The 23,507-nt window shown below is 36.9% G+C and overlaps 1 protein-coding gene across 8 annotated transcripts in view; it reads left to right on the forward strand.

Annotated features, from left to right (window-relative positions):
• Positions 1 to 23,507, forward strand: part of RNLS (renalase, FAD dependent amine oxidase) — a 278,225-nt gene that overhangs the window by 203,464 nt on the left and 51,254 nt on the right. For all 8 annotated transcript variants that reach the window (XR_004323913.1, XR_004323910.1, XR_004323911.1 and 5 more), the window contains exon 6: positions 13,140 to 13,315. Coding sequence is in view for 1 of the 8 variants with exons in the window: in XM_014562758.2 (XP_014418244.1) it covers positions 13,140 to 13,315 (176 nt within the window). In the remaining 7 variants the exon portion in view is untranslated. The remainder of the gene's footprint in view (positions 1 to 13,139; positions 13,316 to 23,507) is intronic.

Consider the following 23,507-nt stretch of genomic DNA (forward strand, 5'->3'; position numbering starts at 1 on the left):
ACGTGTTTTCACCACATTGGTCCTGTGGATTCTTAGTTTTAGTCTTTTCTTTGAGGACCAGAAATTTCTACCCTAGTGACAGCATGGAGTGATTAGGGAAAGGATGCACTTCACTTTTCAAAATGTCACTGCTCCCTGGACCTTCATGTTATAGTGTCATAGAAAATTAAAGCTGAAAGGCATCTTAAGAGAATAAACTTTTCTAACCTTTCTACCTCACATATGAAGACACTTTGGCCCAGAAGGAGATTTTTTTCATAATTACTTCATCAAGATTTCTAAAGAAACTGGTAAAATCTAATCTTCTTTATGTATTGGAGATACAAAGTAAGATTAAGGTCAGACAGGAGGAGAGAAGAAAGGAAATTTGTATTTGTAGGAACAAGCATATATATGCCAGACATAGTACTAGACACTTCACATATTTAGGTTATTTAAGTTACAAATGACATAAGATCCAACTTGAATGGCTTACCCTCCCCCCACCAAAAAAAAAAAAAAAAAGGGCAGAGGGTGAGGATTTATTGGTATTGTTCCTGAAAAATCTTAACAGTAAAGCTGCAGGCATGTCTGGTTTGATTCAGTCAACATAAGACTTAGTTTCTGTCCATTTCTTGACTCTGCCTTATGCTGGATTGGATTCATCCATGGTACCAAGCATTTCAGTGCCAAGTCTTACCAAGGAAGAGCTCATTTCCCTAAAAGCTCAATACTAGTCTTGGAATTGAATCTCATTGACCTGATTGGCCTGGCTTGAGTTGTGTACCCAACTAATCACTGTGACCAGGAGGAATGGGTCAATTGCTCAGCTTAACCTAGGCCACCTTTATCAGGGCAAAAGTGTGGGAGTGTTGATCCCCTCAAACAAAATGTGACTTCTGTTGCCATAGGACACTGAACAGGTAGTCTGACACACAGACGCTTGCTCATTTGAGCCTTACAACTAGTCTGGATGTCAGTAGTTAACTATACTATACCATCCCTTCTCTCTAAGGAGTACTGGTTTTTTTTGTTTGTTTGTTTTTGTTGTTGTTGTTGTTTGTTTTTTTTTTTAATCTATTGAGTAGATTACCAGGCTGAAGACTTTTTTTTTTTTAATCTATTGAGTAGATTACCAGGCTGAAGACCTTCCAGAAAATTTCTGGAAGGATACATAGGCTGGTTTGAGCCCCTTCATGAGTCCTAACACCAATCCAGTAGGAAAAGATATACTAAAGTGAATTTTTGTAGGCAATGTATATATTTTTCTCCCTATAACTAGGAGTACTTCCTGCCAGTCCCCCAGGTCCACTCCTGCCTGTCATCCCTCACCCTTTCCACTGATCATCTTGTTTATTATGAAGCCTTATCTATTTTGGAGATTTAGCCCAACAAATTGGTACCTATACCTATTCCACTCTCAGAACTCAGGGATGCCCCTCTAATCAGTAGGAAATTATCCCTGGTAGCCCAGCCCAGCCCCTGTTCTCACCCTCCTGACCCCATCGCAAAGCCTCTAGCATTCAGCCCTCACAGGTATTGAGGAAATAGGCAACATGTTTATCATTCAAGTAGTCTGGATTACTGGTGAATGTTATCATTTACTTTCTCAGCTGGCTGGAGAAGGCAAACATACTCTTCTGTGGACAATTTTCCATTGTTTACTGGAAGATTATTTCCTGAATTTGTATACATTTATTTATACTGGAGCTATGGAGAACTATCTTCTGAAGCTGGAAGTATGAACTTTTGGGGGAATTCTTATTTTATTTTCAATTCATCGTGTGGGGTTTTATACACTTGTTTATATTTAACTAAATTCCTATCAGAATGGTTATCTTATACAGAATTGTTTATAGGATGTCTGTGTGTTTTGTTAAACATAAGAAATCCAAACATATGTAGCTTGGGATAACAAGGATTACAAACATCATGTGTACAAGTTTTAAAACTTCCCTTCCTAGCCTCTGTTTAAAAAGGCAAATGCATACATCCATAGATATGTTAGTACCCTCAGGCTTAGAAGAAACAAGTAAAAGACCAAAAGAAGAGAAGAAACTAATAGGTGTGTTAGTTTTGTTTTTTTTTTTAAGCTAGAATCCCCAGCTCAATGATAGAAAAGTTTCTTAGGGTCACGTATGGAACCAGAGCTCTAATTGTTCAGCTGTGAGCACTTAGTGTTGTCAGATTCTAAATTTTTTGTCATTTTGTCCAGTAGAGCTGACCTTGTCCTCTTATTCACTAGCCGGTAGAAAGCTTACTCTGCCTACCCATGCCCTCTAGATGGGGACAGGCAGCCAAACTGTTATTTCATTCATTCATCTATTCATTCAAGTATTCAACAAATATTGACTGCTTACCATGTGTCAGACCCTGAGGCAGGTATTAGAAATGTAAAACAAATAAGACAGGATCCATAACTTCAGGTCGTCCCAAGAGAGACAAGTAAACAGACAATTAAAATACCACGTGATAAATACCACAGTCAGGAATGCGCTTTCCTCCCATGATGATTTTCTGAGGCTCAGATTTCCCATCAATGAAGTGGAAAGGAAGAGTGAGGGCACAATAAAACCTTGGTAACTCTAATCCTGTGAAATGGGGTGAGTCAGCCTCACTAGGTAGGTTCCCCAAATAATACTCAATGAGCACTTACTGTGTGCCAAACCCTAAATTTTCTCACTTGACGTGTTTAATCCCTATGTTGACACTGTTGTTGCCAGCAGGATGAGAAAAAAGGCAAATCACTGGAAAGGATACAAATTGGGTTTATATTTGAAAATACCACACATAAATAACTAGCTGAAAACTAAAACTAAAAATAAAATAAGATGCATTGTAACCTAGCAGATTAGCGAAAATTACCTAGTGTTGTTAAGAGTATGGAGAAGTGAGCTCTTGTATACTATTAGGGGGAGTGCAATTTTGGAGGACCATTTAGCTGTATATCTGAAATAATTTTAAATGTTTATTCTTTGATTCAGCGATTCTATTTCTAGGAATTTATCCTAGAGATAGTCTCACATAAACATAGTAAAGAAATGTGAATAAATGTGCTCATTACAGCTCTGCTTGTTACAGCTATGGAAGAGTTACTAATAAACCAGAGTAATTCCACACTATTAAATTACATAGGTCTACATGAATTGGTAGAAAGTCCTTCAAGATATGTTATATGAACAAAAGCATAAAAGAACAATAAGTATAGTAAGATTGTATTTCCATTTTAAAGAGGAGAGTAGATATGCAAGCTCTTGTGTAGAAAATTTCTGAAAGGATACATAGGAAACTTTTGACAGTCATCGCCCTGGGGAGTGGGACTGCCAGGTCTAACATAGAAGCTGTAATTTTATTTGTTTTCACTTTATGCCCTTTTGCTGTTTGAGTAACTTTTTAAAAACAATTTTTTAATTTAAATAAAAAATAGATTTAAAGCACCAAAAATAATTTCATACTATCACACTGTATGTAATAATATTAGGGACTGTGAGACATCCTATATAATTTTGTTTAAAAGAGGCATTTCAAAAATATATTTGTCCAAAGAATTTCATTGTTGTCATTTTGCCTAATAACTGTTAATATGTCCTGGGACATCCAGTGGGCAACAGTGACTTAAGGAATCACAGACATGATGACCAGCCTAAAGTCACACAGCCGGTGGGTAGGGAGACGATATTTCTGACTCAAGATCAAGATCCAAAGCTCAGCTGATGTGCCTCTAACACTGTGCAATCAGGGTGGAGAAAGGGATCTGATTTGTTCATACTGAGTAAAACATACCTTGTTTCTTAAGGCAGGTGGTGGGGGGTGAGGGGCCTAGACATAGCACTGTAGAATTTTCTGTAACTCTTAGATGGCATAGTTTCCTAAGAAGAGCTAGGCACTACCTTCAACAAGAAGGGGAAAAAGACACCTTTATACTGGAATATTTCCTATCATTTAAAAGAGTGCCATTTCACCCCTATAATTTCCCTTTTTTAATAGACATTTTACCTTTAGAAAGGGAAGTAGAGGCTTATCGGCTAATTTTGGTAAATCAGGTGACAAGAATACAATTTTCCCATTCGTTTCTCTTTCTGAATGTTTTTCAGGCCAATTACTTTTTCCTGTCACTTCCCTAAATACTGTTATCTTTATGTCTTCCAAATGGCGCTGTTCATTCAAATCTCTTCAATGATTTTAACTGGATATTTAAAGCAACTGCTGCTACCAATTAATACAGTCCCTAAGCTCTGGGGAAATAACAAGGAAGAAAGTGAAACAACTATTTCTCTTCAAAGATGATAGGATAAAAGTGAAATCAGTAAAAGGGAAGACTATGATTAAAACCGCCTTTTGTCTGTGCCCACCCATGCTGTCATTTCAGAAGGTTACCCTTCCAAAACCTTACTCTTCAGTTAAAACCATAATATTGTGCTAAATGAATACAGATACTTGCTATGGAAGTTCCTGTTGTAGATAAAGTTGGAGGGAATGAAGTTACCCAGGACATGAGTAGGGCTCCTGTATGTGAATTTTGGCCTCTGTTACCTATATATGAAAAATAGGTTTGAGATGGTTATTAAAAAGCAAATAAAACCTGCAGGTGGTTCGTCTGAATAGCGAGGCCTAGTTCCTGATTCTGGGCCAGCAGTAGACACAGAACAGCAGACACGCTGCCAAAGAGGTGGCATGCCAAATGGCAGAGTGTTAGACACTTGTTTGGGCTGGCTCCACTTAGGAAGGTGAGGAATGGGAGAGAGAGACATCAGGAGAACGTATCTCTCCATCTCTGTCTCCCTCTCCTCTCCCAAGTCTTCTTCCCTTCCCCCCTGCTATGCTTTCATCATCCAGAGTGAGTTACTTTTTTTGTTGTTGGACTTGACTGATAAGATTGGCTTACTCTCCGTTACATTGGCTGCTGGGCTCCAGAGCCATATGAAAGAGCTAAATTGTAATGAGAGCTCTCATGGCTGGAGGGCAAGGATAGTTGAGCCAGTTCCACACTAGGAGGGAGAGGGAAACTTACCACCAATTTCCACTGCCAGGAGGAAGGAGGAAGGAGGGCTGACCACCCGCCCCCTCAAACTGTGTGGCTCTCAAAGCCTCGTCCCTTCTTTTCTCTCTTCAGGAATCTGTTTCCTGAACTTAGTCTGCACCCACTGTCAAGACCATACCAGTTAGCGATCATGGGTCTCTAACTGTTTTGCTTAGGCACCGTCTCCCCCACTAAGATTTAAGCTTCTGAAAGGCCTCAGCCGAGTTTCTCTGGGTACCAACCTGCACTAGACAACCACGTGCTTATTTGACTGTAGTAATTAAAGAAACATTTTCACCCACTTCTTGATCCTCTTGGTCTGCAGCTATAGTGTCTGCCTCTTCTTAAATTTCTTTAATCCCCTACTTCCCTGTCAGAGATGGAATCTAGAGCTGGCCTTAGGGGAACCCAACTTCTGCCCCTTGGTAGATATGGCCAGAAATAAAGTTTATCAGATGGAAAAGGCCTCTGAAGTATTTGCATGTGAATAAGGATGTCTCAGTAAGTTTGAGCTTGCTATATGAGTTGAAAGTGTAGATTCCTTATATAATTTCAGAAGTGGGAAGTCAGAAAAGATGACAAAATTTGAGTCAGAAGTGGGAGGGAAATATTATAAGTTAAAACTGTTCACATATCTAATTTTCTAGGACAATTTAAAAAATGCATTCTTCCTCCATTGCTTTGTTAAGTTTGTTGTCCTATACTACTTACTATATTTTAGGATTTTTTTCCAGAGAGATCTATTCTGATTCATTGACTATTATTTTCAACCAGTACCAGGCTGTTTTGATTGCTGTAAATTTATAATGCATTTAAATATATGGTAAAGTAAGTGTCCACTCATTGATTTTTTTCCAAGAAAAAGTGTTTAATATTCTCATTGCTTTGTTTTTCCTTTAGAATTATTTTCTCAAATTAAAAAAGAAACTTGTAGAATTAATTAAGAATTTTTTTCTTACTAGTTATTGTGATATATAGGGCAATCAATTTAATATCAAAAATTTCTAAATTAATTTGATGAATTTTATGTTGGTTTACTGTTATTTTAAATCATGATTTTCCTTCTCCCTAATAATTATAAATCTTATTTCCATATTTTTATCTTAATGTGTTAACCAGAGCAATGTTAAATACCATTAGTATTATTGAAGATCCTTGATTTATGCTTTTGCTATGAAAAAAATCTGTATTATTTCACAGTAAAATATGACGTAAACGAACAGCATAAGAAAGATATTCTATCTCATTTTGAGAAAGTCACCATTTCTTCATGTTGTCTTTTTTCCATGAATTGATATTAAATGTTAATGGATGCCTTTTAAACATACATATTGAGAATGTCATGTTTCTCTTCACTGTACCTATAAATATGAAAAAATATACATATTAATATTAATAGACAAATGGTCTATAGTTTGGTGTGTGTTTATGTGTGTAAATGTGATGTGTGTGTCTGTAATCAATGTTATACTAGCTTGACAATTTTAAACAAATCACAAATAAAATAGCTAGGTCCTAAAGTCTTTTTTTTGTTTTAAATATTTATTGACTGTACTTTCAATTTCTTTTATGTATTTTAGTTTATACTGATTTCCTTTAAATTGAGTTAATCTTGATAACTTTTATCGTCTAAGAAAAATTAACCTGTTTCTTTTAGATTTAAAAGTTTACTCACATGGACAGGTACACTTTTATGGCTTTTAAGAACTTCTCTGTATCTGCTATATCCTATCTGGCAGAGGAAGACGATGGGGATGCTTGCCTATCTTTGAGAGGAGTGGAAAAAACAGTAAAGAAATAAAATGTCTCCCCTGAGATGCCAAAAGACATATCCACCCTCAGGCAGATTTGGTGCCAGAATTCATTCTGCTAGTATGTCCTAAAAATCCACTTAAAGTTAGTCATATGCAGTATTGCCCCCAAGGTATCTAGCATAAAGAAAAGTAAATCTCCCAAGAAATAATCTTTAAACTCAGGCCTCAAAGAGCTTCTGAGATAAAGTTCCTAGGAATTTTAAGCTCACCATAGGAATATTGGCTCACAATAGAAAAAAAAAAATACACAAGGAAACCATCATGAGCAATGATGATTAATTGTACCTATTAATGTGAAAAACTACTTATTAATGTATATCTATTAATATTAATAGAAGAATGGCCTGTAGTTTCATGTGTGATTAGATGTCCACAAAAAGCAGACTCAAACTCATAAGGACTGCAGATTTTGGAATAACTAAACATATAGTATAGTACACTGAAAGAAAGAAAAGAGGGTACTTGACAGTGTACTTAGGGAGAAAGAAGCTATCAAAATTGATCATGCAGATTTGAAATTCAAATGGCATATTAAACATTAGAATAAACACATATGTAGGGAGAATGATAGTGAACTGTAAGATAAATCAGAAGAAATTAAATGGAATCCAGCATAGAGAGACAGAGCTGGAAAATATTAAAAAGAGATCAAGACATGTGAACATAGAATGAAAATGTCTACCGTATCTAAGCAGAGGGCCACCATAGCTCCTAGACAGAGCAGAGAAAACTAATGCTGAACATCTTCCAGAGTTAATGACAAAAACGGGTCTTCACATTCAGAAAACCCAGTGAAGTCAAAGAAAGTAAACAAAAAGAAACTCAAAGCCTCAAACTATACAAGTAAAACTGCCAAACGCCCAAGACAAAGAGAAAACACTAGAAGCATCCAGATATAAAAGAAGAATTACCTGCAGAGGACCTGCAATCAAACTAAAAGTTGACTTGTTAACAGCATCGATAAATGCTAACCTACACTGGAATAATATCTTTAGAATGCTGACAGCAAATATTTTCAATCTATTATCATATACCAAGGACAGCTATCTTTCACAAATGAGGGTAAAATAATGACATTTCTAGAAAAACAAAAACTGAGAAGAACTTTCCTTCAACAGAACCTCGTTAAGGAACTTCAAAAGAAGATACTTTAGGAAAAGGAAAATGACCCTGGAAAGAAAATGGGAGATCCACAATGGAAGCTGTAGAGAAACAGTAATAAGCATTAGCTGTATTAAACAAAATTTAAGAAATAAATCCTGGACAACAAAAACTTACACCATCACAGTTAAGATATTCTAAGTTTCTTAAATTATTCAGGAGAAAGATAAATATACTAACTTTTGAATTTAATATGGATGTTTAAATCTACAATCCCTAAAAACAAATCTGTAATCCCTAAAAATAGAAATAAACGATAAAACTTCCAAACTAGTAAAGGGGAAGAGTGGAATAAGGGAGAAAGTGGTTTAATTAAAAAGAGTGATTTTTATTTTAATTTTCAAAAGAAACAGAGAAATGTTGAAAAAGTGAAACAAGTAGCAAGCAGAAAATAAATTTTAAGATAAAAGGCATTTCTAGATGTGATAATGTTCGCCATACATTGTTAAGAAGTATTAGGAAATAGCAAGAAACTAGTAACAGAGCTTCAATAGAAAGCAAAACTGTCAGAACTAAAGGGAGAAACTGGCAAATTTACCATCATAAGGAGAGATTTTTTAACATAGTACTTCTCTCAGTAACTGATCAAGCAGACAAAAAATCCATAAGAATTTAGTTGATTAGAACCACACAATTAATAAGACTGTTCTAATGGACTTATTAAAATGTTAATTCAACATCTAGAAAACTCTATTTAAGCACACATGTAATACTTACGAAAATCGACTGTCATGAAGCCATTCAACAAATCTTAAAGTATTATGCAGATGACATTCTCTGACTCAGCACAATTGAGTTAGGATTTGTTTTCAAAATGTATTTTATTATAAGTAGTATATAGCTTGATGTTATTTTCTTGACCCAATATGACAATCTTTGTCTTTAAGCAAGTGTAACCTGTTAATACCTATTATGACTGATATGACCATGGATACAAGACAGTGAGAATTTACTTGTAGGCCTTTCAGGCAGAACCTTCTAAATCTCAGTGTTCTATTAACAGTACTTGATATGCTGCTGCTGTTATTGTTATTAGCTTTCAGTATTTTGACCCCCACTCAAAACTGTGCACTAAAAACTGCTGTGCCCACTTCACACCCATTAGGATGGTTATTAAAAAAAAATAAAACACCAAGTGTTGGCAAGGATGTGGAGAAGTTAGAACCTTTGTGCGTTGCTGGTGGAAGTGAAAAAATGATGCAGCCACTGTGGGAAATATGATGATTCCTCAAAATTTTAAACATAAAAGTACCATATGATCCAGCAATTTCACTTCTGGGTATATACACAAAAGAAATGAAAGCAAGGAACTGAGTAGATACTTGTATACCCATGTTCATAGCAGCATTACTCACAATAGCCAGAAGGTGGGAGCAATCCAAATTGCTTCCATCAACAGATGAATGCATCAACAAAATGTGGTATACAATGGGATATTATGTGGTCTTAAAAAGGATGACTGAATAAAGAAGTTGTGGTATATTTATACAACAGAATACTACTCAGCTAGAAAAGAATAATAAAATAATGCCATTTGCAGCAACGTCGATAGACCTGGAGATTGTCATTCTAAGTGAAGTAAGCCAGAAAGAGAAAGGAAAAATACCATATGATATCACTTATATGTGGAATCTAAACAAAGACAAATGAACTTATTTACAAAACAGAAACAGACTCACAGACATAGAGAACAAACTTATGGTTACCAGGGGGAAGAGGGTGAGAAGGGATAAATTGGAAGTTCGAGATTTGCAGATACTAACTACTGTATATAAAATAAACAGCAAGTTTCTACTGTATAACACAGGGAACTATAGTCAATATCTTGTAGTAACCTATAATGAAAAAGAATATGAAAATGAATATATGTATATATATATGTATGACTGAACTATTATGTTTACACCAGAAATTGACACATTGTAAACTGGCCATACTTCAATTTAAAAAAAAAAAGGAAGTATATTCTGACACCTGCTACAACATGGATGAACTGTGAAGACATCGTGCTAAGTGAAATAAGTCTGTCACAAAAGGGCAAATACTGTATGATTCCACTTATATGAGGTACCTAGAGTTATCAGATTCATAGCAACAGAAACAGAGTGGTGGTTGACAGGGGCAGGGAAGTGGGGAGTGAGAGGTTAATGCTTATAGAGTTTCAATTTGGGAAGATAAAAAAGTTCTAGTGGTGGATAGCGGTGATGGTTCCAGAACAATGTGAATGTACTTAATGCTGGGGAGCTATACACTTAAAATAGGTTAAAAAGGTAAATTTTATGTTGTATATATGTTTTTATGTTATATATATATATATATATTACCATTAAAAAAAAACCTGTTTTGCCTATACCCAGGAATAGTCTGTCTCTGTCCCTGGGGTGTTAATATAATAATCAATCTTAATACTTCAAGACAAGTCAACTCTGTTATCCCTTTCTAAAGGTGCTCTTACCACAGCACAGAGGTCAAAACAAAAATATTATCTAGGAATGCCTTACATTTGTCTGACACTTTATATTTGAAGAAAGGCTTTTATGTATCCAAACCTATTTAATCCTTGTGACAGCCTTATAAAGTGTGTTACTCCCTTTTAATTGATGGAAGAAAGTGAAGCCTAAGAGATTAAGTTGTCCAAGATCATGGGGCTATTAAGATTGCAAAGGTTCAAATACTTATTTTCTGACTGAAACCATTGATCACCCAGCATGCAGAAATAGTTGTCAACTTACTATGAACTTTACACTTAAAATGCCAAAAGCGAAGTGCTATGCTTGTTAGACTGAAGAAAGAAAAGAAAAAGAAAGATAACATCATTACTTTCTCAGTGACCAAGGAATAATGATTATACTGAATTTATGCTCTAAAACCTATTAGCCTATTTGTGGCTTCTTATAATGCTCTCTTTCCAAACCTTGGTCACATTTAAACTCTGGTTGGCTGTTTGTATTTTTGCACTTTAGCTTCTAAAAATACCCTTTAATTTGGGAGTTGAGGGAGCTTTTCCTTAAAACTCATCATCTTAGGTGGCAGCTCTTCAAATTTTAATCAAATTCTCAACCATTTTTGTCTGATTCTAATAAAAACAAGTAGCCAGGTTGTTCTCTCATTGTGATGCAAGAACTGTTTCATTTGGGGTCTTAAATTTCCTTTTTTATTGCTCTCCTTGGAGTGGATAGCTAATGTAAATGGGAGAAGTCTGGCAATGAACCATCACTGCCCTAGTGATGTTATGAGCTACTCCCCCTAGAACAAACGGCTGGGTCAGTGCAACCTCACGCACAAGCTCAAGTTCCTCTCCCTTTGTGGCCTGCCTTAAATAAGTCAACTCAGAGTCCCAGCTCTCCTTCTTCACAACTCTGACTCAGTAGCCCTCTCTGTCCCCAGAAACACTTGGAACTCATGGAAGAGGGGTGACATTGACACCCCCTTTCTGTGAAAAAGCCTCCCTGCGAGTATTAACTAACAACAGAGATAACACTCCCTGAGGCAATATAATATGCAAGAGGTTTCTCATCTTGGTGGTATTCGGAGAAAGAACTTGAGATTTTGCACTCCCTGGACCCTGGTCCTTCCCGCTGTGTGGGAACCTGTAAAGTCAACACCAACAGGTTAAACATAGAACATTCAGAGAGATGGTCCCCCTCTTCCGTCTTTCAAGTTGCTCCAGCTACCGTGAGGTGAAAACTGGACAATCTCCTTACCATTGCATTTACAGCACAGATTCTGAAGTCAGATCTCCCACCTCGAATATATATATATATATATATATATATAAATGTTTGGAAACACTTTATAGCACCCACAGCATTTTGGGACTCTCTTCTCTATTTTAGTATGAAATTCACAAGGCAGAGTTCTCTGAGTGGAATGCAATGGAAAAATGAAGTAATTTTACCCCCAAAATCTTATACCTATCATTCAGGCAACACCAGGAGAACTTCTCCCTTGGCTAGATCTGATTTATTGCTTCTATTCCAATAGTTTACATTTAAGTACCTCCTCTGTGTCAAAACTGTGCTAAGCACTTCACATACATTATGTTATTTAATCCACACCACAGAGCAGTGTGGTGGGTACTAACTCATTCTCATCCTTCACACACACACACACACATACACACACAGAGTGGATGCTCAGCAAATGAGTGGCTTGTTCTGTGTAAGACTGTATAAACCCATCTCAACCCACGGGAGTTTTATGATCCCAAATTAAAGAATTTTCAGAATCAGGCTTTTCAACCCCTGTCAGTACCTTATACATTTTACTATTTTCTTCTTTCAGCAGCAGGGAGCACCAACTTTCATATTGTTATTTCATGCATTTCAGATTGTTTTCCCCTCAACTTTCTCTTCTGCATGATTTAAATAAATAATAATAATAACAGCAAATCCAGTTAACATTCCTTCTGAAGTTATATTCTCTAATGCCTCAGTCACTTTGCTTTCAATGTCAAACTTTATTCCATTTCCTATATTCTGAAAGATATGAAGCAGACACTCATTATTTGCCATTGTGGAAACATAGCAAAAAGTAATTCACTGGCAAGCAAAAATGGACAGTACGTCTATGTTATTACTGAAGCAGACTTATTTTTAATGCTGCTTTTAAAAGATAAAGGACATTATGAGGTCAAGCTTGTTTTTAGAAAGAAGCTTTTTTTAAGTAGTAAAGATATTTTATTCTGGCATTTATATAATTTCAGCAAGAGATTTGACAACCCATTTAACGTAAAATTAACAAGCTAAGTATTTACTGAACATCTACTTTGTTCTCAGAATTTAAGGCAAATATAGGCTATGTATAATAAATGGTTCCTGCCCTGATAAGCTTATGATTTAGTGGATGAGAGAAGATAAACATATCAATAAATCTAATTTCTTAACCAAGGCCATACCTAGTAGGTTCTCTTACCTTCCTTCCAGTTCTTTAACAAGACCTGAAAATTCATTCTCTGAAATACATCTTGAATCTGCCCTCCTCTTCAGAGAGGCCTGATTTTGAATTTCAGAAACACCCTAAATTTATTCTTCAAAGATTAGAATTTGTTTCTCTTCATTTATTGTCTGGTAGCTGTGACCAGTTCCTAAATCTGGATTGAAATGCTGAGAGACACTTCCTTGTTGCCCACTTTAAGACGTATCTTTATGTTCCTCTTCCATTAGAGTCATCAGAAATCGGGCCTTCCCTTGTGATTCACACCACTGTCCCATTTGGAGTTGCACACTTGGAACAGAGCATTGAGGATGTGCAGAAGTTAATCTTCCAGCAGCTGGAGAACATTTTGCCTGGTTTGCCTCAGCCAGTTGCTACTAAATGCCAGAAATGGAGACATTCACAGGTAATCAGAGAAGCCAGGGGTATGAGTACCGTTTTCTTAACCAGGCCTGACTTGACTTTTTCTCATCCTTTGCCACTTTCTAGGAAAAGAAATGGACAAGTGATTTGGGAAGCAAATATGTGTTTGCCTAATATAGAAGTTTACAATTACCCTGATTTTATTATCCTGTTATTTCTCAATGAGAGATGCATACAATTTCCCCAATGTTATGTTCAAATTCTAGCATCTCAAGACATACACCCTGAAAATCTGGGGTTTCCTATGCAGGCAAGGCAGGTTATATATCAAAATGCAGCTGTTTCCCTGGGGATTTTCTAAATCAGTACTGTGGTTATATAGAAACCACTGTAACCTCCCAAATTTTTGCAATATGTCAAATTAACCTCGTAAGTGTATTTTGCTACCACAATTTTCATTTTTATTAAGTTCCCACTTTGGTTTTGATGGCTGCCAGCAGAGCTCTTTGGGGGAGAAAGATGAATACCTGCATAGGTCGGCTGGTTGAGCTGTTTTTCAGAGCTAGATAAGCCTGCTGATCGCTCTGCTAGTTCAAACCTACAAGCTCTTTATACTAAGTCAGTGCTGACTTTTCTGAAAATATCTGCATATTCCAACAGAAGTTTGTGAGTATTCATAGAAAAAGTCTTTTGTTCTGTAAACTCAGTTGTGAGGTCATTTGGGGGCAATGGAGCAAAAAGCAGAAAGAGAAAAGATGCAGTGACTTCTCTATTTTTGACTAAGATTTCTGAGTGTATCGATTAACTGACTTATCAGCACTATTGGTTACCCAAGCTGTAAAGCTTTTAGAAAAAGTGGTTGTGAGAAATTGCAGCAGATTTTGTATATTTTAAAGGGCTTTCCAAAAATCAGAGGAAATGGTAAACTTCCTAAAAATATTGCAGCAGGTCTGTGTGTTTACCTATATCTTCTCAAGTTAAATTATACAGTGAATCTTTCAGGAAAATATTTACTTAAACACATCACGGTCAGTTTAAAAGACTTTATTTTTTCCTTTTAAAAGAATTTTAAAAATCTCAATAGCTAATGTCTTTAAGTGATATTTAACTCAATTTTAGGTTGGCCTCAAAAAGAAAACAAGGAAATAATCTTGTTGATATAATTGAAGCTAGATATATTATATTTGCAACGTATAAATATTCTTTGAAAAGAAACGATAGCTTGTGAATTTCTTCTTGTGACTTCTTCAAAATAATTTATTAATAAAATGAAAAGATGGGTTAAAATCTACTTATTTCTTAAAATATAATGTGTTAATAGAAATAGATTTGACCTATCCTCAAAATGACCTAGTTAAAGTTGTGCAATATCACAAAATTTAATTTAAAAAAATCTTTGAACACAAAGTACATCCAAACCCTAACAATGATTTTTATTACAATTTGGATGGTCTCCCTTGGAATGAGCCCAGTACATTTAGAGCTCTGCAGTCATGAAATCTACATGGGCTGCAAAGCCTGAAAGGGAATAAGATGTCATTCAAATGTAAAGGTTTGCATGTTCCGCTATTCATAGTACCTTGAGCATCATTCTGCAGAATATAACACTGTCATTATGGCAGAGATCTTACTTACATTGTTCAATAGAGAGAGAGAGTGAGAGAGAGATCTCCCACATCACCTTAAAAGAAGAGATAATTAGTGACTGGTCATGAGACTTAATAGCATTTAGCTAGTTAGGTTTCAGTTATTTATTCCCAAGATAACATTTCTCCATGATGAAGTTTTTGAAAGGTTCATCCTAGCTCTTGAAATTTGATGTAAATGTATGTAACCCTTTTTCCTTTCCATCCCAGGACACAAGATCTACCTTTGATGAATTCATAGATGTTTGTGTATAGATATGGTCCAATATCGGCTTACATGGAAGAGAAGGATGTTATAGAAATGGGGACAAAAACAAAACAAAAGAACAACCAACTGATTTCAGAGTTTCCTTTATTTCTGATTTCCCTGCAGGAGAATCCCTCCTTTTATTTCTTCCAGGCTGGCTCCCACCTTTTTTTTTTTCCTCCCCCTGTCCCGCTTCACTCAAACCTTTCCTGTTTTTCACACTCCACCCACTTCCTTCTCTTCTTTCTCTCTGACAGACAAATGATCGAGCCCTTCAAACCCTCATTTTGTAAAATCCTAGGTAGACTGCAGAACTGGACTCCCCACCCCAGGCAGCAGTGAGTGGTGTGGATTCCCACTTTAGGCCTCTTGGGCTGGGCTCTCCATCCCCACGCCCTTTTCTCTTCTTTTGTGATCCTTACCCTGCACCGTGCCACTCAGGGACTGTGCAGGGTGGGGGAGAAGAAAAGAAAGGAAGGGAGACCCCAATGATGAGCACCCATGTGCGGCGGGCCTGGGGCTGGGCGATTCAAAGATGTGATCTCATTAAAGAACAACAATAGCCTTAGGACGTTGCTAGTTTTAACCCACAGTAGCAATGAGAAAAACTAAGCCTCAAAAACATGAAATAAATTCCCAAAGGTCCCATGGCTAATAATGACAAAACCAGTCTGCCTGCCTCTCCAGTCCTTCCCTCCTCTTCCCTGACCCTCTGTTTTTCTTGGCTGCTGTAACAGATTACTACAAGTTTGGTAGCTAAAAACAACGCAAATTTATTATCATATGGTTCTGGAGGTCAGAGGTTCAAGATGGGTCTCAGTGGGCTGAAATCAGAGTGTCAGCTGGGCTGTGTTTCTTTTTGTAGGTTCTAAGAGAGAATCCATTTTCTTGCCATTTACATCTTCTAGAAGCTGCCCACAATCCTTGGCTTGAGGCTTCTTCCTCCATCTTCAGAGCCAACCACAGCTGGTCAAGTCCTTCTTGTATTACATCACTCTGACCTCTTTTTCTGCCTCACTCTCCCTTAAAGGACCCTTGTGATTACACGGAGCTTACCTGGATAATCCAGACACTCTTCTCATCACAGGGTCAAGTGTCTAGCAACATTATTTCCAGCTGCACCCTTTCCTATTTCTTGGCATATAACATAACATTTGTAGGTTCTGGGGATTAGGATGTAGACATCTTTGGTAGGGGAACCTTATTTCTGCCTATCACACCCTTCTTTCCCCAGAATCCCTTGGTAGATTCTGTTATGAGGCAGTATCTCCCACTCCTCTCATAAAACCTCTGGGGAGAGCACCAGCCCTTTAAGGCTCAAGCCACTTAAGAAGTAGCTGCTCTCTGAAAGAAGTAAGGGACGATTTTGTGATGGGGACACAAAATAGTCCCTTAGCTCTTGTTTCCTTTTTCCCTGATGTTGCTGTCCCATGCTTTCTGCTGCCTCTAATGTCATATAGCTACAATGACAGCAGGGAGGTGAAGGATGTTTGTTCATTTATTCGTTTTGGTTACTCATTTATTCAATAAGCATTTAACAAATACCTTTGACATGTCTAATACTCTGCTTATGGAACCCTAGAGACTAATATTTGCTGAAGGCCTTCTCCTAAGACACTAAATTTAATTTTTTGTCTTGAGTAAGATAATGCTGCATTTTTGTGGATGCTGCCCTCAAGGAGAGAGGCAGATGAAGAAAGAAGGCATGTTTGAAAGACTTTGGAGCTGCCCTGTGCCTCCCATTTGGGCTTTGGAAGAAACACTTGAGTAGGTGGTTCAAACAAACACAGCATAGCAATGGCAGATGTTTTGATTCTAAGTTCCTCCCTTTTGCAGCTCTTTGCCTTCCATTATTTAAATGTTTATCCAGTTAATATAATTTGATGCCCAGGCTGTGATGCATTGAATTAAGATTTCTGTGACAAGTATGATATATTAATCCTTTCAGCAGAAGAGTAATAACTGAAAACACCTTTCCATGTACCTGGACATAGGACACTCGATCAGTTTGATAACTCTCCCCGATACTATTTGCTGTGCTTTCCTTTGTTTCAGGGTCTACCATGATGCCTTTCTCAAACTATAGTAAATGTCTGATTTGCTTGCGAGATTGACTCTCATTTTCCCCCATCTTTCTGTAGCTCCTGAAAATGTCAGCGGCCCTTTTCCTCATTTAGCACACTCATGGATTACTTTATTTTTTTAAAAAAATCACTGAATGTATTTTGAATACCAAAGAGTTCAAGAGAGGAATTTAGGGGGAGGGGAAAAAGAAGAGGGAGATAGTAAATGAATATTTTGCTCTCTTTGGCAAAATAAATGGATTTGGACTAGCCTATAAGGCTTTAGCAGTAAAATCAGAAATTAATTATCTTCTATAGTTACACTTCTTCACTTAGTCTTTTGCCCTGAGACTGTACTTTCTCTCTCCTCAGTGGTGGTCCTTTCATATTTTTAAGGAGAAGGATCATGAACTCTTTAAGATCTGATAGAAGCTATGAATGTGAAGATTCTCATCCTTTCAAAATATACATGTACATCTAAACTATGTGTGATTTACTGTACAGAATAAGTTCCTTAAATATATATACACATATACACATAAACACAAAAGTGTATATAATTATGAAGCTTTGTAAGCAACTTAAAAGTCCTCCCATGAATCCTGCATTAAGAACACCTGCTGTAAATGGTACACTATTGTAGCCCAAGTAAATCAAGAACTCCTCATGGCCCAGTCTTGTGTTGTAGTTGAAGAAACAAAATTCAGCAACCAGGAGGACTGTAAAGCAATTCTAATCTTTGCTAGTATCTTTTATAGAACTTTAAAGAATATCCAGAATTCACCATCCTCAGTGGTACTTTCTGAAGTCTCTCTGCTCATCCCCTGTGTTTCCCACTTCTGGAATCTCCCTCAAATCTTTGTGCACCCTTGACTCTAGTTTCCCTAATAACCAGCCACGTGGGATTATCTCTTTTTCTACCTTTCCTCTCCTCCTGGCAGCCTCCCATTCACATTCCTCACTTTTGACTCTTTTTTTTTTTTTTTTCCCTCTTGACAAGTAAATCTTAGACCTTTTCAATGCCAGTTCCCTATTTTGGCTTCCTCAGATCTTCCCCAATTGATTACCTCAGTTGGCATCATACTGCCCAGGAGTTAGAGGGAAAGAAAGAGAAAAGAGGAAAATGCAACAGCGTAGAGGTTTGTGTTTGGTGGGGAGGGGGATGTGTATGCAGAAGAGCCTGGGGTCACCCATATACTTAACATTATTCCCTCATGAGATTAATTTCTGGTGGGTAAGCTGTGTCTAATTTCAGCATTGGGAGGTCAGGTGGTAATTGATATTTTCATTTTCTCTTTCCCTGTCTTATGCATCTTCTATTATATCCTCCTCATTTTCTTCTCTTAGGTAGGTTGAAACTGAAAAGCAGTGACTGATTGATTGTATGAATGCACCAAAATTGTAAGTCCAAAGGATTGTCCCCTTCAAAGTAGTCAGTCACCTTAATAAGCCACACACTGATTTCAACAAGACTGGGCATCTCTTTCAGAGCCTGACACATACTCTTCAGCGTATAATCAGTTGAATCAGGTCTTTGAAAGTTGAGCTTGAACTTGCTGTTTTAGAAATGACCAAAGTCATTTGGACTTAAATCTTCTTAATAAAATAGTTGGTCAATCTTAACAATTTTCTTAAATGTTTTCAAGAACTAAAGAAATATAGCTGTTTGTATTTATCTATATTAATGTGTCTAGCAATCTGATTCTAAAAGCTGCTATCCCTAAAAGACATTGACCCCTAAAAGACATCACTGCAAATGGAAACATATAGCCTTTTAGGATAAATACCTTGAAAGACAGTAATCAATTGTGTTTATCAGTTAAAGTAGATTAGGCATGTTGTTTTGTAGTTTATTTCTACATTAAAATCGTACTCTTTTGATCATTCTGCCACAGAGACTTTTCTTCCATATTTATGCCTTGTAATTCCTGGATTTTTAATAATGTGGTATGATCATGATCTTGGACTTTGGAGTCAGGCAGACTTCGGTTCAAACTTCAGCTCTCCCTGTGCTTTTGAGCAAGCTAGACTAACTCGAAGCCTCCAGGGCCCTGTCTGTAAATAGTCCAGCTGAACCTACCTCAAAGGGTTGCGGTTAGAATGAAATGGGAGAACACCGTAGAAAACATTTACTGTAACACTAATACAAAGCAAGTTCTCAATTAATATTACTAAGTAGAGGTAGCAAAGGAAGGAGGAGATGAGGTGGGTGAAGGTGACTCCATACATTTCCTAGTTAGTAGATCAGCTCTATGTGTGTCCCTTGCTCCCTTTTCTTGATTACCTCGGTGCCCACAAGCTGCCACACTTTTTTTTTTTTCTTACTCTCTTCTCTTTTCAGAGTTTCTGTCTTTTCTCTTTGCTTCACCTATGCAGATAGTTCTAGACAAGGATGTTTCAGAAGGACTGACTCCATGCCAGGGGCTGTGACACTCAGTCGTACCAGAGGGACTGTTAACATCAGAACAGGGTGAGATAAAAGTGGTGGGTCCCTGTGGACACAAGAAACTCTTCTCAGTTGGGTTTTTCTAAGTTTATAGATTTTCCAGCTTCTTGCCATTCATTCCTAAATGAACTTACACATTTTCCAGTGTTTGGTAATTTAACACATTTATGCCATGAGTCTACATTTCCTGGCATGAAATTGAGGCCTCCAGAGCACTCTTGTCTATGTGCCATAAGTTTACGGTATCCTATGGAGACCCAAAACAGACACTTTGGAATCGGTGGACCATGGCATGACCCAGTCTCCCAAGAGCAGGAGATCGAACAGGTGTCGGTCCTAAGCATTCCACTGAGTGATCTCTCATCTCTTTCTCACTGGCACGTAACTAACCACTTGCTTCGCTTTATTATGAGGTAGCTACATCTGTGTGAGATCATCAGCTGAGAGATTCTGATCATTGAATTAGTGATGTTCAGTCACAGTTTAATTGAAGTTTATATGAGCAGATATTTCCCCTTTTCATAAAATTCCATATTATATGAGCTATTAAACATTTTAACACATATGAGTTTAATTAAGTCATTTTTTTCTCAAGTGCTCATGGCAGGAACTTACCCTGCCATGTGGTCAGCATCACACTTTTTCAAAAGAACTAATTACTTTGAACAGCAGTACTTTACAGAAAACTTTAAAAAGGAGTCTGTCATTTTTTCCTGGGCAAACGCTGTATATATTCATCTGAACCCAGTATTACTTAAAACTGGATGATGGATGTTATTATAGGGGTGTGGGCAATCTAAGAGAAACAGGCCCTATTCCAGCACTACCCCATAAAGGGAAGTCCACTTGGTCTGCTTAGAGTAGACATTAGTATTCAGCTCTAAAACTAACAAGCTGAACTAAAAAGTTCACTTGACAAAAGCTATTTATACCCACATTAGAAATTAATAACATATATTCTTTTCATTTAGCATACATTTACTGAGCTCCTACTATGTGCCAGCTATTAGACTGGATTTAAAGACTCAAAGACAGCTCCCTTCCTTTAAGGACCTTCCCATATAATCAGCAAGGCTGACCAATAAACAGATAATCATGATATGTTACAATTTGTTCTAAGAAAGTTATACACAGTGTACTGAGTGAACCCAGAGCAGATTTGAAGAGAAAGCGGTAATAAATAGCTCCCTAAAAGAACATGCCATTTGAGCTAAATCCTACAAGATAAAGTCAGAGAGGCAAAGGGAATGATGTTGGACTGGTGTTCCACTTTCCCAGAGGCAGGAGAGTGCAAGGTGCATTCTTCCTTTTCACCTTAATCTTGCCATCATCTGTCATAGCATTTATATAGACCATGACAGTCTTCATCAGCATTTTATTAGACAGTTTACATGCATAACCATTATCTCTCTCTCTCAAAAATGCCATTTATTAATCCCCTGCTCTGTATAACTTACTGGGCTCTGTATGTAACTCACTTCATCTCCACCCTGTGGAGTTCGTACTCCTTCCCCATTACGTAGGTCAGAAAGTTGGGAAGTTGAGAGCTCAGTGCCTTGTGTGAGGTTCCTCCACTAGGAAGTGGCAAAAATGGAATTCAAGCACAGGTCTATTTAAAAGCTGGTGCTTTTAACCACTCGTTCTGCTGCTGGTAATTGAGTTCTGGCTTTCCTCCAATTATGACACATTCTTATACTATCATTCTGTTGCTGCTGTCAGTGAGAAATAATAATAGTTAACATTTATATTCTGATTTTAGCAAGTGCTTTTATACTTGTTTGCATTTGATCCTCACAACAATTCTGACAGATCAGGAAGTAAATATTACTATTTTTGTTTAAATGAGGAAACTGAGGTTCAAGTTGAATGTTTTGCCTAACGCGATGCGACTAGTGAGCAGCAAAATAGAAACTGGAACGTGTCACTTTAGACTTAAAAGTCCATGTTTCACACTATACACAAAAAATTAACTTAAAATGGATCATAGACCTAAATATAAAACCTCAAACTATAAAACTTTTAGATGAAAACATAAGAGAAAATATTTATGATTTGTAGTTTGGCAATTATTTCTCAGATAGGATACAAAAAGCACAAACCATAAAAGAATAAATTGATAAATTGGACATGATCAAAGTTAAAAGCAATGTCCTTGAAAGGTATTGTTAAGAAAATGAAAAGACAAGCCACAGACTTGGAGAAAATGTTTGCCAAAACATATATCCAATAAGAAACTGGTGTCTAGAATATATAAAGAACTCTCACAAATCAGTAATAAGAAAACGAATGGCCCAATTATTTTAAAATGGACAAAAGATTTAAAACAGCACTTCACTAAAAAGGAGATGTGAAGTTAACCATAGAGGTGTAAGAGCTCTACAGTGAAAACTGTAAAACATTGCTGAAAGAAATTAAAGGAGACTTAAGTAAATGAAAAGGCATCTCATGTTTGTAGTTCACAAGACTCAATATTTTTCAGATGCCAGTATTAACCAAAGTGATCTACGGATTTATTATAGTCTTTATCAAAATCCAATGGCCCTTGGAGAAATGGAAAAGCTGATCCAAAAATTCATCTGGAGTTGCAAGGGACCCCACATGGCTAAAACAATCTTGAAAAAGGACAAATTTGGAGGACTCAAAACTTTCTGATTTCCAAACTTACTACAAACCATAATCAAAACAGTGTGGCAGTGACATAAGAATAGACATAGAGATGAATGGCATAGAATCAAGAGTCCAGAAATAAACCCATACCTATGGTGAATCGATTTCTGACAAGGTTCCCAAAAACATTCGATGGGAAAAGTATTGTCTCTTCAACATATAGTGCTGGAACAACAGGGAATCTATGTACGAAAGAATAAAGTTGGACCCTTACTTCATGCCACAGGTGAAAATTTACCTGAAATGGATTGAAAACATAAATATACAAGCTAAAATCATAAAAAAGCTTGGAAGAAAACAGGGGTAAATCTTTATGACCTTGTATTTGGCAATGGTTTCTTAGATTTAATACCAAAAGCACAGGCAACCAGAAAACAAAAGGTAGATAATTTGGACTTCATCAAAATTCAAAACTTGTGTGCATCAAGGATTGGCAAGAACATGAAAAGACAATGCATAGAATGGGAGAAAATATTTGTGAATCACTTACCTGATAAGGGCCTACTATCCAGAATAGTTAAAGAACTCATAACTCAACAGCAAAAAGCCAAACAGTTCAATTTAAAACTCGGCAGAGGACTTGAATAGACATTTCTCCAAAGAAGAGGTACAAATGGTCAAAAAGCACAGGAAAAGATGCCCAACGTCATTAGTCATTAATTATTAGGGAAATGCAAATTAAAACCAAATGAGATACCACTTCACGCCCACTAGGATGGCTATAATTTCTTTAAAAAAGGAAAAATAAGTGCTGGTTAGGACTAGAGAAATTGGAATGCCGTACCTTGCTGGGGAGAATATAAAATGGTTTAGCCACTGTGGAAGACAGTTTGGCAATTCCTTAACAAAATAAACATAGAATTACAAGATGACCAAGCTATTCCAATCCTAGATATATATCCCCAAAGAATTGAAAACATATGTTCGAATAAAGCTGTGCACACAAATGTTCATAGCAGCATTATTCACAAGAGCCAACGGTAGAAACAACCCAAATGTCCGTCAGCTGATGAATAGATGAGTGTGGTATATCCATAAGATGGAATATCACTCAGCCGTAAAAGGCAGTGAAGTTGGTACATGATAGTATGGATGAACCTTGAAAACATTATGATAAGTGAAAGAAACCAGACACAAAGGCCTTATCTTGAACAATTCCATTTATG

The sequence above is a fragment of the Camelus ferus genome, chromosome 11 (assembly GCF_009834535.1).
Source record: "Camelus ferus isolate YT-003-E chromosome 11, BCGSAC_Cfer_1.0, whole genome shotgun sequence".
In the NCBI taxonomy this organism is placed as follows: domain Eukaryota; kingdom Metazoa; phylum Chordata; class Mammalia; order Artiodactyla; family Camelidae; genus Camelus; species Camelus ferus.